The sequence below is a fragment of the Telmatherina bonti genome, assembly GCF_933228915.1.
Source record: "Telmatherina bonti genome assembly, chromosome: 6".
Taxonomy (NCBI): Eukaryota; Metazoa; Chordata; class Actinopteri; order Atheriniformes; family Telmatherinidae; genus Telmatherina; species Telmatherina bonti.
The window spans coordinates 28,501,368-28,516,758 of record NC_136624.1 but is presented as its reverse complement, the minus strand read 5'-3'; the positions used below and the strand labels follow the sequence as shown (position 1 = coordinate 28,516,758).

At 37.1% G+C, this 15,391-nt stretch overlaps 2 protein-coding genes across 2 annotated transcripts; both read right to left on the bottom strand.

The window, feature by feature from the left end:
* Positions 1-1,793: 1,793 nt before the first annotated feature.
* Positions 1,794-8,095, bottom strand: edem1 (ER degradation enhancer, mannosidase alpha-like 1; the record flags this gene model as incomplete). The annotated part of the gene is made up of 12 exons (XM_079242753.1): positions 1,794-2,039; positions 2,141-2,326; positions 3,295-3,391; positions 3,468-3,541; positions 3,684-3,854; positions 3,955-4,075; positions 4,521-4,695; positions 4,841-5,024; positions 5,135-5,306; positions 5,571-5,674; positions 6,027-6,099; positions 7,629-8,095. 12 exons carry the CDS (start codon positions 8,093-8,095, stop codon positions 1,947-1,949), a joined length of 1,917 nt encoding a protein of 638 aa, XP_079098879.1. The 3' UTR covers positions 1,794-1,946.
* A 914-nt stretch (positions 8,096-9,009) lies between these two features.
* On the bottom strand, positions 9,010-14,650 carry LOC306757586 (ADP-ribosylation factor-like protein 8B-A). Its single transcript, XM_079242684.1, has 7 exons — positions 14,484-14,650; positions 11,568-11,648; positions 11,368-11,441; positions 11,164-11,257; positions 10,988-11,055; positions 10,513-10,583; positions 9,010-10,032 (listed from the first exon to the last, which is right to left on the bottom strand). The coding sequence occupies exons 1-7, from the start codon at positions 14,604-14,606 to the stop codon at positions 9,983-9,985; spliced, it is 561 nt and encodes a 186-aa protein (XP_079098810.1). The 5' UTR covers positions 14,607-14,650; the 3' UTR covers positions 9,010-9,982.
* Positions 14,651-15,391: the final 741 nt, after the last annotated feature.

Here is a 15,391-nt window from a genome sequence, read left to right as displayed (position 1 = left end):
TCCAGAAGGATCTCAATTCCCCTTCAAGCTCATTTCTTCATGGTTTACTCGTCAAAATACCACAAAGTAAATTATTGCGCAAATATGTGAACGCCTCGACAGATTAGTCAAATATCTACAATTTTAAAGCAACAAACGTTATCTGATGTTTAGGACCTGTTACCCAGAGCCCTTAGCTTCATCAATCTTACTATTCATCTCCTTGCAAGGTAGAAAGTGAACATATAAAGTCCCCAAAACACCTTCTAAATACAAAATGAGTATAGTAATATACCAGAAAGACTTTTATAGACCAAGGAAATTAAAACAGATAAAGAAACGGGTAGTTATTTCCCACAGCCAGAGATTGTCTAATTTGTGACATAATGTATCGCGAGCAATACAGTAAATGTACAGTAAGGATGTTCATCCAATAGATTAATACTAACCAAACACTCTTTCACTCTGTGTGAACCATCAACAAACATTCACAGTATTTCAGTGCTGACCGACAACCGAACTGTAACATTTTCAACATAAATACTGAAGATTTTCTTCAGACATGCTAGGCAACCTTACAAGAAAGTTTTTATTTCACATGAAAGCATTAACTAACTTCTTTATTTTTTATTAAACCCTGAGTTCGTACCACATGGCCATTAATAAGTATGATGTGCACTTAAGAAGAAAAAAAGTGAGACAACTTTTATGTCCATAAACAAGAAAAAAAAAAAAACATTTAAAAAACAGAAGACTACACTTATTAAACATGACCTAGCATTAAAAACCAAAACAAAAAGCACTCATTTCATGGCTTTGTTTTTGTGTCTAAACAAGAGTTTCATCTCATTATAAGTGTAAAACTGCACAAACACATGGAATGACATTTTTGTGCAATGTTGACAGTGGCCTTAAAACATTTTTAACAAAGTTATGCACAACTAGTATACACAGTATGGCACCCAGAAATACCAAGACAAATAAAAGGCACTTGAAAGCATTATCCTGAAAATTACTTTCATGAGGTCGTGGCACAACTGTGTGACATATAAAGTTACCACGAGCATGTGAGATTAACAATTCTGTTTTTATGAGTATTAAGTAAAATCCCCATTATGAGAAAATAGTTAACAGCCAACAGGCGAGATGCAGTTTGTCCTTAAATGCTGTTTATGAGGGGGAAAATCCGCAGTGGAAGAGACTTGACAACTCTTTCAATAAATCTGAAAATGAACCTTAGATGTACAAAAGAAAAGCGATGTTTGTGCAGGCACAATTTCAAACAACCTCATGCAGAGTAGCGTTTTACTGAATGTGCTTAAACTATAACCTTTGTTAATATGCAGCCCTTATTTTGAAGCACAAATCTAGTCAAGTGAATCAACTGCAAAGAGGCACTGATCATCGTGGTTCAAGATTTTGTTCTTTTTCAGCGTTTTTATAGGCTATGCTTTTTCGATTAAATGGCACTGTTCCCATAAACATTATGATTCACAGCTCAACTGTAATTTGAAAAACAGACACACACACACACACACACACACACACACACACTCACGCACATAAACACACTCAGCCCTAAACAGACTTTCCTCCTGTTTGCTCCACAAGAAGCAATCACTTTATCTAAAACAACTTAATCTCAGTTTGTTACCATGCAAGAGTTCAATGGAGTCGACTCCACGTTTTCCAACCGAGTTGTCATCTTTGTTGACGTTATGGTCACTCACCAAATGAGGAAAAAAAATACCCACCTAAGCTTCTGAATTTAGCACAGCATGTAACGTACAGATTTCTCAGGACTCCATTACCGTCAGTTTCCTGCTTGAACCCAGAACAGCAGAACAGACACAACAAAAAGTTCAATTTGCTCTTCTGAGATCACAGCATCAGCAATTAGGAAAGTGCACTGAAGGTTTTGTTTTTTTTGTTTTTTTTTTAAGCCAGTGTCCCAACTTCCTTTCTTTTTATCCAAAAAGTCCCACCATATGATCGATCTGCCTCATGTAAATGCTCTTCAGTGGCAGGGCATACCGCCGCTCCTCTGGGATCCTGTTACACTGCAGAGAGAAATAAGGAACAAATGTAACTAAACTAGATTCTTACCATTCCCGCAACAGTGGGAAAAGTTAGCTGGGCTCACAGGAAATTCTGGTCTCACATTGCTGATGTTGCTCGGGGGTGGCTGATTGTTTGGCTGAGTTGCTGCCAATGCTCCCTCCTCACATGGAAACAAATCGTTCCACTGTTTCTCCCTGAAGCGTTTTTCTATAGGCACGACGTGGCCCTCGGTAGTGAAGATGTACTTGTTATCAGATCTGTGAAGTGGGTTGTCCTCGTCAAAAAGCTGCAATGCATGTAAAAGAAAATCATTCAAAAAGGAAGTGGCTGCACAGAATTTAACTTAGCAAGAGTCTGGGTCATTCAGACAAAACTGGAAAATAATGTTTTTATAAGATTGAACATATTTTCACCTGTAAATACAAAGTGTTTTGTTTTTGTTAGCTTACAATGAGACCTTTTCACCCCCATTCAGACTTATGTGATTTGATTATACCTTGGTTTCTCTTCCAGTCCCAGCAAGTGAAGGGCATCCAACTCATTAATAAGTCTACACACTCACCACTACATAGCATCACAAGTTATACAATGTCCTAAAAATGTCAGAGGATAAGTAACACCTGTGTCTCACATGCCAAGTGGAAATCATTTGTGCTTAAAATTGTTATTTTGTATAATATGAAAAGAATAGTTTTACATATTAAGTTTGATAATTGACAAAAGGAATAAATTTTGAAAGCTCCAGCCTCTGCGTGCTTACATTAATCTTCCAAAACTCTGGCCTGTCTACTTATTTTTTTATTGTATTTTGTCATAATGCCACAAAATTCATATTTGCCATGTTTTATCTTCCCAAAAACACTGTTAAGAAAGTAGACTGGAATAACTGGTGGCTTCAAGGAGCCAATATACCCTGATTTTGCGCTCCATCTTACCAAATATATTCAGTACTTCGCTGTCATTCTTGAAGGGTTAGGTTTAGACACTCAATGTATATGCCTAAACAAGTCTCAGAATAAATTCCACCATTTTACAGCTTTTATTTCTGGTCGCAAGACAGCACTTTTGTCCGTGGCAAATTGTTTAACACATTTAAAAGTAAGAGAGAGCTGCACCGATACAGCACTGATTTATAAAAATGAATTAGGGGAAGGAAATGATCAATTGAAGAGTTAGAAAGCTTTTGTCTGAATGCAGTGATTTCTATAATATTTTCCTCTCACGCATGTCTGACACACTCAGACTGTAACTTACCAGGTAAAGGTATTTGCAGGTCTCACTGAGGAAAAAACTCTCCATGCGATCCTCTTTAGATTTGTCCACCACATGGTGGAGAGTGGCATACCCACATCTACAAACAACATGGTACAGCTCAGCCCAAAGTAGACACAAATCTACCACACAGCCAGAGAAATTGCTATACACACCTGACTTTGGCGTTTTTCTCAAGGCTCTGAAGAATATCCATTCCAACATGCAAATAGAAAGGATTTTTGGTCGCCTGTGGAAAAATATTCTATTCAATTTAGCTTTATTTGCATAACAGCAATTCAAAACAGCTATCTCAGAGTACTTTACAGATAAACTGATTCAAGCAAATGTGAATTAGGGTTAACAACAGCACTGCAGGTGAGTGGTGTCACCTGGTACAGGAGGTAAGTGGACTCCACCAGTTCTGGTCTTAAAGGGTAGAAGAGGACATCAGGTGCTTGTAGCTGCCAGTTATACCTCTCAGGCAAAGCTCCAAAGCGTTTCCAGATGGCATAGTAGAAGGCATGCAGGCAAATGGCATCGTCTACGTCACCATTCAGCACCTATAATAATAAAAAAATAAAAAAAAAAGAGCATTCTTACTTTAGTTTAATAAAATTTCACTTGTACACAAGATCTTTCTATGTGTGGTAAGATCCTAACCTGCAGCCCAGGAAAAAAGGCCTGAAGGGAGTCAATCCAAGTGTTCATTATTTCACCACTAAACATATTTACATTAACATAAAGAGGCGGGTCACCCTCTCCTTCGTTGCAGGACTCTCGCCTGAAAATAGAAAAACATATATATTTTACAATATTTAATGTCATGTCCTGCAAATGATAGAAAATAGAGATTTGAGGATGTAAAACTGAAAGTTGCAGCCTCTTAATGAAGTTATATAAGTAAACTTTGAGATACATTCATATCCATAGTGAAACTTAAATGGATCTTCTTTTGGCTGCTTAACTCTACAAAACTGGACTTCACACACTGCTTTACAGCTACTCATTAGTGTTTGTTGATTATAAATATTTTTTGGGTTTCACTGACTGCATGTGCCTCAGCAGAAAACTCAAGACTTTCAGGCCCAGAATCCAGGTTTCTACATGCTCTAGCCAGAACACTGGCAACTTCCAGAGAAACTCTGACCCTACTGTTTTGTTTCACATCACATCAATACCACCAAAACACTTTGGCAGAACTCCCATCCCTTCTGTATGAGACTCACCCTCTTCTCAGATGGTTTTGTATGCTCTTATAAGCAGCTTGAAACATGTGGTAGTCTTCTTTTTCACCAAAAAGAATGTATGATTTGAGCAAGTACTCATAGAAGGAGTCCATTCCGGCTCCAAGACCACTTTGCTTGCTGACCCATTGGCCAGTTTGGATGTTAACAACATTTCCTAAAGAAAGAAACCACAGAAAGCTCCTTAAACTTTCAAATTCCGTACACACCAGAAGGTAAAAAAGAAGATGTAAAGCATACAGCAGGTAAAAAGGAAGTAAAAGTATGAATAGTCTTTCACACAGCTTTCAAGCTGTACATACCCAACAGACCAGTTTCGTTGCTTCTCAGATTCCACAGAGCTCTGACAGCTCGTCTAGCCACCCATTCAAATGTCGAATCTCCAATTAAGCGGCTTAAAATCCCAAACTCCACCAGCAAGGAGCCAGCTCCTGCAGTACAGGTCTCGTTGACGCTGTCAGGAGGAACACCAGACTTCAGGTTCACCTGTGTTGAAGATACAAATGAACATAGTTGCTGACTGTGTGGGTCAGAGAAATCAGATTAAAAGAAGCAGGTGTAGACAAGAATTTTTCACGTTTCTCATTTACACTTACCCTGGGGTATGGAATCCCCGTGCTGGTGTTTTCAAAGGCTGGCAGCAAGCGGACAGCCAAGTCGTGAGCCAAGTGCAGCAGCTCATTATCATAACCTTCAAAGCCAACCTTGCCAAATGGATGCTTTTGGTCAGTCAACAGAATATGCGCTGAGATGAGACTTCCCAAGATCCTTAAAGCAAATTAAAAAGTCTAAATGTTTTAGTCTGATTGTGTAAAACTGAAGAAAACAAATAGGATATTTAAGGCTAGAGCTCCAACAATCATCTGAAGATACTAGATGTTTTAAGATTGCCATGTTGAAATAAAATGTTGCTGAAAATAACTGCTGAATTACCAAATATCTAAAAAAGGACAACATCGTGAAATGTAAAATATGATGACATCCATATTTTAAAATGGAGTAAAAACTGCATGGTCTGAGTAACACTTGTACCTGATGTTTGCCTCAAAAACCTGCACAGTCGAATCCTTGTCAAAAGATACCGTATCTATGACCAGTTTGACAGCCCTCTGGAATTCTGTCACATTGCCGAGCACCTGGGAAGATAAAGCACCCAGTTTAACTACAGCAAAGCCTAGTTTCCTTCATAGTGCATTAATGTTCTGCTTAAAAGGATACCCTGTAACTTTTGACCCAAACATGTGCCAAATGTAAGTAATAATGGATAAGTTCTGGGGTCACTATACAGCACTAGATTTGTGTTGATGCTACGAAGCGCTGCCCTCTTCAGAAACCAGACAATGTAACTTTGCAGGAGCGGATCCATCCCTCATGGGATCATGTGACCTGGAGAGCTTTGCTTTGTCTCAGTTCAAAAGAATTTGATCCAACTCTGCAGAACACTGTGTGAACTAAACAATACAGAAACTGAGTAGAAAAAAAGCTCACCAGCAGCGTGTCCAAAGTGTCGATGAGTGTGAGAGAATAATTCCCCAAAACATCATTTATGTTTATGTTTGACCTGAAACGAAAGCAGTAAAAACAGGATCTGTGGTTTAATGAACAAATGGGAGATATATATAATTAAAAAAATAAAATTTAAAAAAAAAAAAAAAAAAAAAAAAACTGGAACTAATTAAAAAAAAAGAAAAAGAAAGCTAACTGCAAGCTAAGTGCAAAGTTTTGTTTTTGCAGATGATGTGGAAAGATTAAAATGCATTTTATTTAAGACTTTTCTATTGAACTGGGTGAACTCACACTGCAAATAGGACTTGCAACAGTCTGAAGTTAAACAAAAGCTAATCTAATGACAAAAATGTTATATTCTCTTCTACAAGAGCTATAAACACAACCAACATCAGTTTATTTCTCAAAGAAAGCATATAAAAAGTGCAATTTCTTTTCCATTCATTTGACATTAAAGTCATATTATCATTTAGTTCAGCCCAAATAACTTGTCAAGTCCAAACACAGTTACTTCAAAGTGAAAATAAGGGAACTCTTTACTAAAAACTAAATTTGATACACATTTTAAAATTGACATTTTTAATCACTGGACTGGGGAGTAGAGTTCATGTATAACATTGTTTATTCTGCACTTGTAAAAAAAAAAAAAAAAAAATTGTTTTTGCCCTGTCAGAAAACACAAATGTATCATTTACTTCTAGCTCTATCGATGATATTCAACCCTTAACTGCATCTAGAGAACAGTTTAGTTGTTTAACACGAGCACGGGGCTCGTAATCTGCCATAAACAGGAGCAATGGCCCAATGTCATCTTATAAACAGGGTCTGATTGCACATGCAGTTTTGGTACTCTATCTTTTAAACGCAATAAAACAAAATAATCAATCTCAGGTTTAATCAAATTAAGATTAAGCAAGTGTTTGCGCTGGTCGGTTTGCAGGATTCTTTAACGTACTTAAAAAAAAAGTTTCTTTTTCTATTTCATATCCATTTTTCACTTCATGAAATGGTATAGCTTTGTTTGCAAATCAGCCCATTAATTTAGCAAAACTAAGATAATTTAACAAGCATGTTACTATTTTGTTTCTTCTATTTTTACTTTTGTTTTGTTGCTTTTTTTTCCCCTCATTGACCAGGCTTTGGCTAGAATGAAATATTTTAGTTTTCTTGTCTTGCACTGTGTCCTTAAGACTTTATACTTAAAAGAAAAGCCAAGAGCCCCATTTTATGTTAAAGTAACATAATAAGCTGTGTACATAATAATTAGTAACATGCATGTGTTAGTGAACCCCTCTTTTCATGGATTATTATTTGGTAATTATCTCTTTCAGGTCCCTCGGCTCCCTGATTTCAAAAGACTTACTGAGAAATTGAACAGCATATCAATACAATTATTAATAAGATTTTTCTTTTTCTTTTTAAACCTTCTATTTCCAATCAAGGCCCACTGAAAGCTGCGGGAGTAGCTACTTTAATAAACAAACCCCAAGCCACTGTCAGCAGAGTAAAGTTAGGAGAACTGGCTGCCCATCGCAGCTTACAGTACAGGACAGTGTCAGGTGTAGCCAGTTCAGGATGACTCACGGGTTCAACACGTCTGGACCCCTCCCTTCACAGTCAATAGGATTCAGCTCGTCGTCTGGAAAGGCATATTTCATGTAATTGTCGTATCCGAAATAGAACATTTCTTTGGCCATGGCTTTCATTTTCGCCTTTAGTGTGTCCGGGAAGGAGCTGTATCTCCGGACGTACTCGTCCTTGTCATCGAAGAGGCTCAGGTAAGACCTCCTGGGAGAGTCCGCTCCAACCTTGGCACAGGTGGTCGCCGTCTCTTCATACTTGGGACCCGGTATTCGTTGAGACCATGAGTTAGCTATTGGATCGGATTCCTTTTCCTCTCTGAACAACAAGTCTAATTTGTGCAAATTAAAACCAAGGTGGAAGTTGAACCCCCAGCTAACGTTGGTTCCCAGTCCGAAGGCTAACCACAGCACACAGCTGAGAGACAGTCTTAATACGACCAGACCAACAACTATCGACCTCCATTGCATTTTTGCCCCAGCTCGATGTTAAAACTCATAATTCACGTCCACATACCTCCTATTGATGCCCAAAACTGACGTCCGCTGTGTGACAAGCTAAACTACAAGCACAGAGGGACTGTGGTAGTGAATCGCGTCACATACTTCCTGTCAACAAACTAGCCCCGCCCAGATCCCCATCTGTGATTGGCTGTGTTTGTGTCGTTGCCCAGCAAGCAGGGCACATTCGTCCGATGATTGGCCACAGTACTGTCAATTTTCCACTGTGATTCGTGGCATTTCAGTCCTCTGCACCAATAGAAAACAGCCACAAGAACGTTAAGAAATCGAAACACTATTTGGTCAAATTTACATGTGAAAAAGATAGTTAGAAAGACCATTAACATTCAAATGATCGAAATGTTATCCCGCTAAAGTTGCATAAACAAATATAAAGAGCCCTTTCCAAAAAGCTCTAGTCATACTGACTGTATTGAATATATAAAAGGTTGTGGACCAGTTTTTTAGGTAAAACAAAATCATGCAAAACGTGTTGATCTACTGAATTCATAACAACTTACCCATAACCACTGACAGCAAGCAAACTGGTAGGTTTGCACATAAAAATGTTAGTTTAGGTACCGGGCTGTTATTTATAACCCAAAATGATCAAATCCAAAAATGTGTCTAACTTTATCTCCACTAAAGGATCAAAAGCACTCAGACGTGGGCGAGTGGTTACAGTGATTCAGGAAAATGTATAACATGAACTTTTTTATGACTTTTAACATTAATGTCCCGAAAATAAATTTAAGACTGCATCATATTGTACCAATCTACATTTCAAAGTGCGAGACATCTTTCTTTAAAAAAATTTTTTTTGCAAATTGGGATTTAAAGCTGTACATAGATAAGTGCACAGAAGCAGGCTGAATTTGGTAATACCTTGTGTTTATTTGTTGCATTTAGTGGCCTGTAATCCCCCATGTGTGCAAACAAATGTCATTGAGTAGTCAATAAGAGCAAAAGTATACTCTTTAAGTACTTAAGGTGTATACTGTGCTTATGTACAAGTCTGCATTTTTATAGTAAAGTTGCATACCACCCACTAGAGTTTAGATATTTTAACATTAATAACATTAACTGTTATTATGAATGCAGCCTGAACAATGACAAAAAGGTGTATAATTTAAAGAGAGAAGTACAAATAACAGTCATTTCTAAATTAAAAAGCATGCCTTTTAATTATATATATTGACGTGTTGTTTTTAAGTCTATCCAGGTAGGCACACCTTTCATGCTGCTTTGCTTCAGAGGTGGGAGACACTGCGCAAGGCACTTTAAATTCTTCCACTCTTTCAGCATCAAGGCAGCACAAAAGACAATTCAACAGGGGCTATTTTACAAAGGCTAATCTGAACCACACAATCCTGTACAGCTTTACTTTTAGTACATTCAGACTTTAAATAGAATCATATATTCATACATACACATCCCACATTGGTAAAAATCATATTCCGATTGATATTTGTACAGACCTGTTTAAATGGACTTAATGCACAATTTTCTAAAACAATAGTCATGTCTTGATCAAGCAAAGGGTGACGGTCATCAGACAATCACAGAGCAAAGCTTTACAGAAATGGGAAAATTCACACCCCCCTCTCCTGGTTAAAGTACAGCTTCACATGATGTGTAATGCCAAATATGTTTTCTTAAATCTGCTAACAGAATTCTTAGTAGTGCATTGTTTTGATTTATGAAATAATCACAGAAAAAAAAAAGGTGTGACACAAGCAGAATAGTGCAGCTCAAGAAGTGGCGATACAGCTAAACATCACTGCAGAATGGTAAGGATGTGACATGACAATAACATGGCAAATACAGCTGGGGAAAAAAACAAACAAACAAAAAGATTCAGCTTCTGCGGGACTTTGAGTGCTGGATGAGCCACTGAAGTGTGATATCTGGAATCAAATAAAAATGTAGTATTAGAAAAGCACATCATCATTAAGTCATTACTAACTGAATGGTAAAACCCAATGTGGGCATTTCTTTGCATAGATCCAACTACACAAACACAAGGTATTCCACTGCTGTCAATAATTAAGCTTTTTTTATGGTTAACACAACAGCACTGCATTCCAGCTTTATTTGAAGACATTTGCGGGCATTTTGGGGTGTCTCTTTCTGAAACAGTTTTCACTCCTGTTCAAAGCCCCTCCCAATGTGCCCATAGGGATGTGTTAAAGTAAAGGCAGAAAAGCTTGAATTAAAAACAATGTTTTAGGAAGATCATTTGGTTGAGATTTTGGTTTCTGTAACTTTAAGGCCATTTAGAAACGCCACAAATCTCAAAGGGAAATAGAGAATCCCAACAGGAATAACATTTAGTCTATACAAGTGAGGTTTTATTATTGTCTGAAAACATATACAAAACAACTTACCAATGTTGTCTTTTTCTTTGCAGGAAATGGAGTAGCAGCATATCTCTCTGTCCTGAATAGCTGCTAGATTCCTATAAAAAAAAATCATTAAAAAAGTAAGAGAGATGTGAACAAATAAACAAGCGAAATGGTAGTCAGTATAATTGTCTGATCTGGTGATTGAAGAAGCTGGCAGCAGGGGGAGCCAGTCTACAAATAAAAACAACTCCAGTTAGCTAAACTTGTCTGGAAGAGGAAACGTGTCATAATGTTTAAACTAATGTGAGATAAAACAAACAGCGTTAGTGTTTCATTATTTGGTAAATCCAAATAATGATATTCTGATTCCCAGATTGTTCTCTATCATAAATAATAAACAGTCATTTTTGTGAATGTAACCCTACAGTGAACTGGTATAAAAGTAAAACACCCCAATATCTACCAGTCATCATTTATTATTTGTTTTTTTTTTTTTACTATTATTATTTATACTTACATTTTCTCAATGAGCTGCTTTTCATCTAGAGCACTGGGTAGATCCCTTTTGTTGCCAAGTACCAAAACCTGAAGGAAGGAAATGTACAGAAAGTTACTGAAACACCACCACAATTTTTGCATATCTGCTACTGAAATTACGCAGCACTTTAAAATGAATTTGATAGAAACACTTACAGGAATTCCTTGCAACTGAGGTTTGTCTAATAAATTGTGAAGTTCGTTTCTGGATGCCTCCACCTTTTCTCGATCTGCTGCATCAACCATGTACCTGAAAATGACCCACATCAAATATTGTTTGACTTATAAACGGTACGAGTTCTCCATCAACTGAAAGCTAAGTCATTCATAGGAAAGTTATCAAAGGCATTGGATACTCACACTATTGCATTAACTCCCCGGCAGTACCGCTCCCACATGCTCCTGAACCTAGGCTGTCCTCCTATATCCCAGATCTACAGAATAACACAGGATACTTTGTTTGGAAAGTAATCAACAGAATAAATCCAACCTGCTTCTGTCGTCACACAAACCAATCTTTCTAACAGAAATGTTCGAAGGAAATCAGACAAAATTTAAACCTTGATGGTGACATTTCCTTTTGAGACTTTCCTCATGTTGAACCCAACTGTAGGGATCATATCTTCACTGAAATGCCCAGACTGGAAGAAAAAAAGCAGGCATTTAAATATTTGAGAGAAATGTTATATGACGGTTGTCCCTCCAGATTTTCAACAAGTTTCATTAAATTTGACTCAGTAGTTTTTGCACAAGTCTTGTACTGGCAGAGACGTTAACCTTCTCATGTCTCCAAGTTAGCTGAGTATTTGTAAGGCAAGCTTGACAAGTTCATCTAGTAAAAGAAGCAGACTTAAACTCTGTATTACAGTTTACTGTGTTTACATCTGAGCTGTATTTAGCCAACAATAGAATCCAAAAGAGCACAGTTGACTAAACATTATACAGCAGAACTGTACAGCAGAGCAAGACAAAATAATAAAATGTTGTCAGAAGACATAATAAACTGTTGCTAACATACTGTAAAATGTGATTAAAACTCTATTGCATTACTACACTGACAAAAACAGACCCTGGCATTTGATAAAAGTAAATAATCCAATCAAAATCGTTTATGTATTCATCAAACTCACAAACAAACTGCATAATGAACTACTTCATCTCCCCATGTTCTGCCTTTGCAGCGTACAGATATTTTCAAACTGAAGTGGAGAAAACAACCTGCTTCAGTAAGATGAATTTGTACCCTTCCCCTTTAATATCCAATTTAACAAACTGGTGATTTCCTTCATGCATGCCTTTTTTTTGTGAGTGCACACACCATCTGAAACACACATATTTTATGGCACATGACTTGCCAGAGTCACCTGATGAAGCTAAGTGGAAATGAGTGCAGCAGTCTCATGACTGAGGAAGGAGGAACCAATCCCACAACAGCCATGCATGTACTCAAAACGCTGCGTCACAGACTGTGTGGGCATTTTTCTCACCCCGTACGCATCAAGGAGATGGCACAGTCATGCAAACCAACTTCTTTCTCTGATAACCTTTTAACCCATGACATGTGTGCCCTGAAAACAAAACTGTCAAACTCTGGGTTTTTAAGTAAATTATTCCTTTAGTCTCGTATACCCATAATGCCAAATTAAGTGAAGGCAAGGAATTTGTAGTCACCATCTTATTATCATAGTAATGATTGCCGAGTGGGAAAAAGTGTTTCATTTGTGCAACTTAAAATTCCCAAAAAAATAATCATTTTCCATTTATCAGCAAATTTATATTAGTAATTTCATAATATGATTTTTTTTTTTTTTTTTTTTAAGTCTACCATAGTTTCCTAAAGCTAAGTTCTTTAAATAGCAAGTTCAACAGTCCAACAAATGAAGAAAATGTAAACAAATAGTGGAAGAACCCATGAAAGCTTGCCAGTTTTTTATAAAAACAAGTCTGAATAAAATCTCTTGACTAAATTAGATTTTTTTTCCCATGAGTTAATCTCCTGAACACTTTAGATGGACTGGATGGATTTAGGTTGTCACATTTATTAAATAAAACCCAAAGTGAACTTATCAATCAGCATGAACGATTTCTGAAAAACTGAACCAGCCATGTAAAGACAGAAAAGTTTGCATAAGTTTGAATAAGTGGCAGCACACTGACAGAAAGCAGCTTGGCAAAATAGTTTTAGGCCTAAATTCCTAAAATTGCTTGGCTCTACTAAACCTTTGTAGCATTCAATTCGCAAGAACACAAACATTATTAACAAAGTTTCCTACAATGTGATGCACTCTGTAAAATTAACAAAACTTTCATTTTAAGATAAATTATTTATCAAAATCAGGATTCTCAATTAACAAAAACATAGCTCAAGATGGGAGTTTATGGCCAAATGGCTGCACCACAAACACTGTCAGTTAACAGCCTGTAATGTTAGATTTGACTGGTTTTCAGAGAGGACTAATCAACCAAGAAAATGTGTGTAAACGGTTATGAGACACCTCAACCAAATAAGGTTTTTCTTTACACAATACATTGTATTGCAAAGGGGAAAAAGTTGCACTTTAGTGATTAGACAATGCAAATTGCACCACCAGAAGCAGTTTTTGAGACATCCCAGTAAAAGTTGCAAAAGAGACATCATGGCTGACTGAAAAAACACCAAAAAAAAAAAAAAAAAGTAAGTAAAAAAACAAAAAAAAAAACAAAAAAAAAAAACGAAGATAGTTTTCTGTGACTTTATCACAAAAAATATTTAGACAGCAATCTGTCTCATTATTTTAGTCCATACCTATATACAAGCATAAAACATAAAAAAAATACCATTTTTGTCTATACAGTTTTGTCTGCCTATATATATATATATATATATATATATATATATATATATATATATATATATTTATATATATAATATATATATATATATATATATATATATATATATATATATAGTTTAATAGTGTTACTACAGAGATAGATATGCCACAACACTCATATGACTGTGATCCATCCTGTTTGTCTGCACTCCTGACAATAGTTGCAATGGAAATATATCTTTGTTAACTTCCTGGTGACAGAGAAGCCTTGACAGCTTGAAACTCCTTACAGTTACATACTGGAGAGGATACATATAACTACGTTGTTTTGGGTTTAACAGTGATAACAGATGATGACGACCTACCGACAAGCAGCAAACTAGTTAGCACAGCAACTGAGTTGGCAAATCAACTACTGCCCGACTTCATGGCAGGTGTTTTATTTCTTTTTTGTTTGTTTGTTTTTGCTTTGTTTTGTTTTGTTCTCGAAAGAGGGGGCGGAGACACACGAGTAAAAGTGGAATATTACATCGGCTTTAATCCCAAAGCCCAAACAGTTTAAGTTAGCCCGCACCTAGCTTCATGACTGTTATCCCATTATTAGCGCTAAGGCTATTAGCAATACCCTAGCAAGCTGGCTAGCCGCCGCCGCTGAACACTTACAGCAATCACGTTTACAAAAGTTGTTTTTCCCGAATACTGCAGACCGACCAACGTAAGCTCCATCTCTTCCTTCCAAAACAGAGACTTGAACCAGTCCAAAAGCCGATTTATTAATGCCAGCATCTTGAAGTCGTTGATCACACTCCCCTGTGGTAGTATCTGTTTCCCTCCCTGTCAGATGTGGCGTTTTCCAGCGGGGAGGGGAAGTGGGACACAAGAGCTGTCATATGATCAGTGTCTGAACCAGCTCCTCAGCGCCCCCGCTGCTTTATCAGGGAAACAAAGTGAAAACTAAAAAATAACATTTTTACACATTTATTTTTTAATATTCTGGTCAAGATAGTAAAAGGTGGCGGAGATTCAGAGAGCAAAAGTTATGTATGACATAGCAGCAATATATAGTCAAGAATACACAGGGCCGGATTAAAAGTGCAAAGGCCCCTGGGCCCAGAGTGTCCCATGGGCCCCCCTTCTCCAGCACAACATTGTGAAAATTTTAAATGATCAAGTGTGCAACGACATTTCTAACATCTCTCAGCCAGTGGTACTAATAGCAATACACTCGACACTGTGGTGTAATTATCTGGCTTTTGTGTACATTTAGTTTCATGTCCAAACTCCTGGTGTATGCCCTATGTGGGCCCCACTAGTCTCCAAATGGGCCCCAAACGGGCCCCAAGTGGGCGTGAACCTCTGGACCCGTGCCCATCATGTCCATTGGATAATCCGGCCTTGACAATACACCTCCAGCCACCATAAACATGTCAAGTCACGAAAGTCAACCACAAAGATAATAAAAGAAATAAGCTTAAATTTAATTTATGTTTATTTTTAAAAAAATAATAATAATAAAAAAGAAAAGTAAGCCAAAGAAATGCAATTTCTTTCTTTCTTTTTTACATGACACA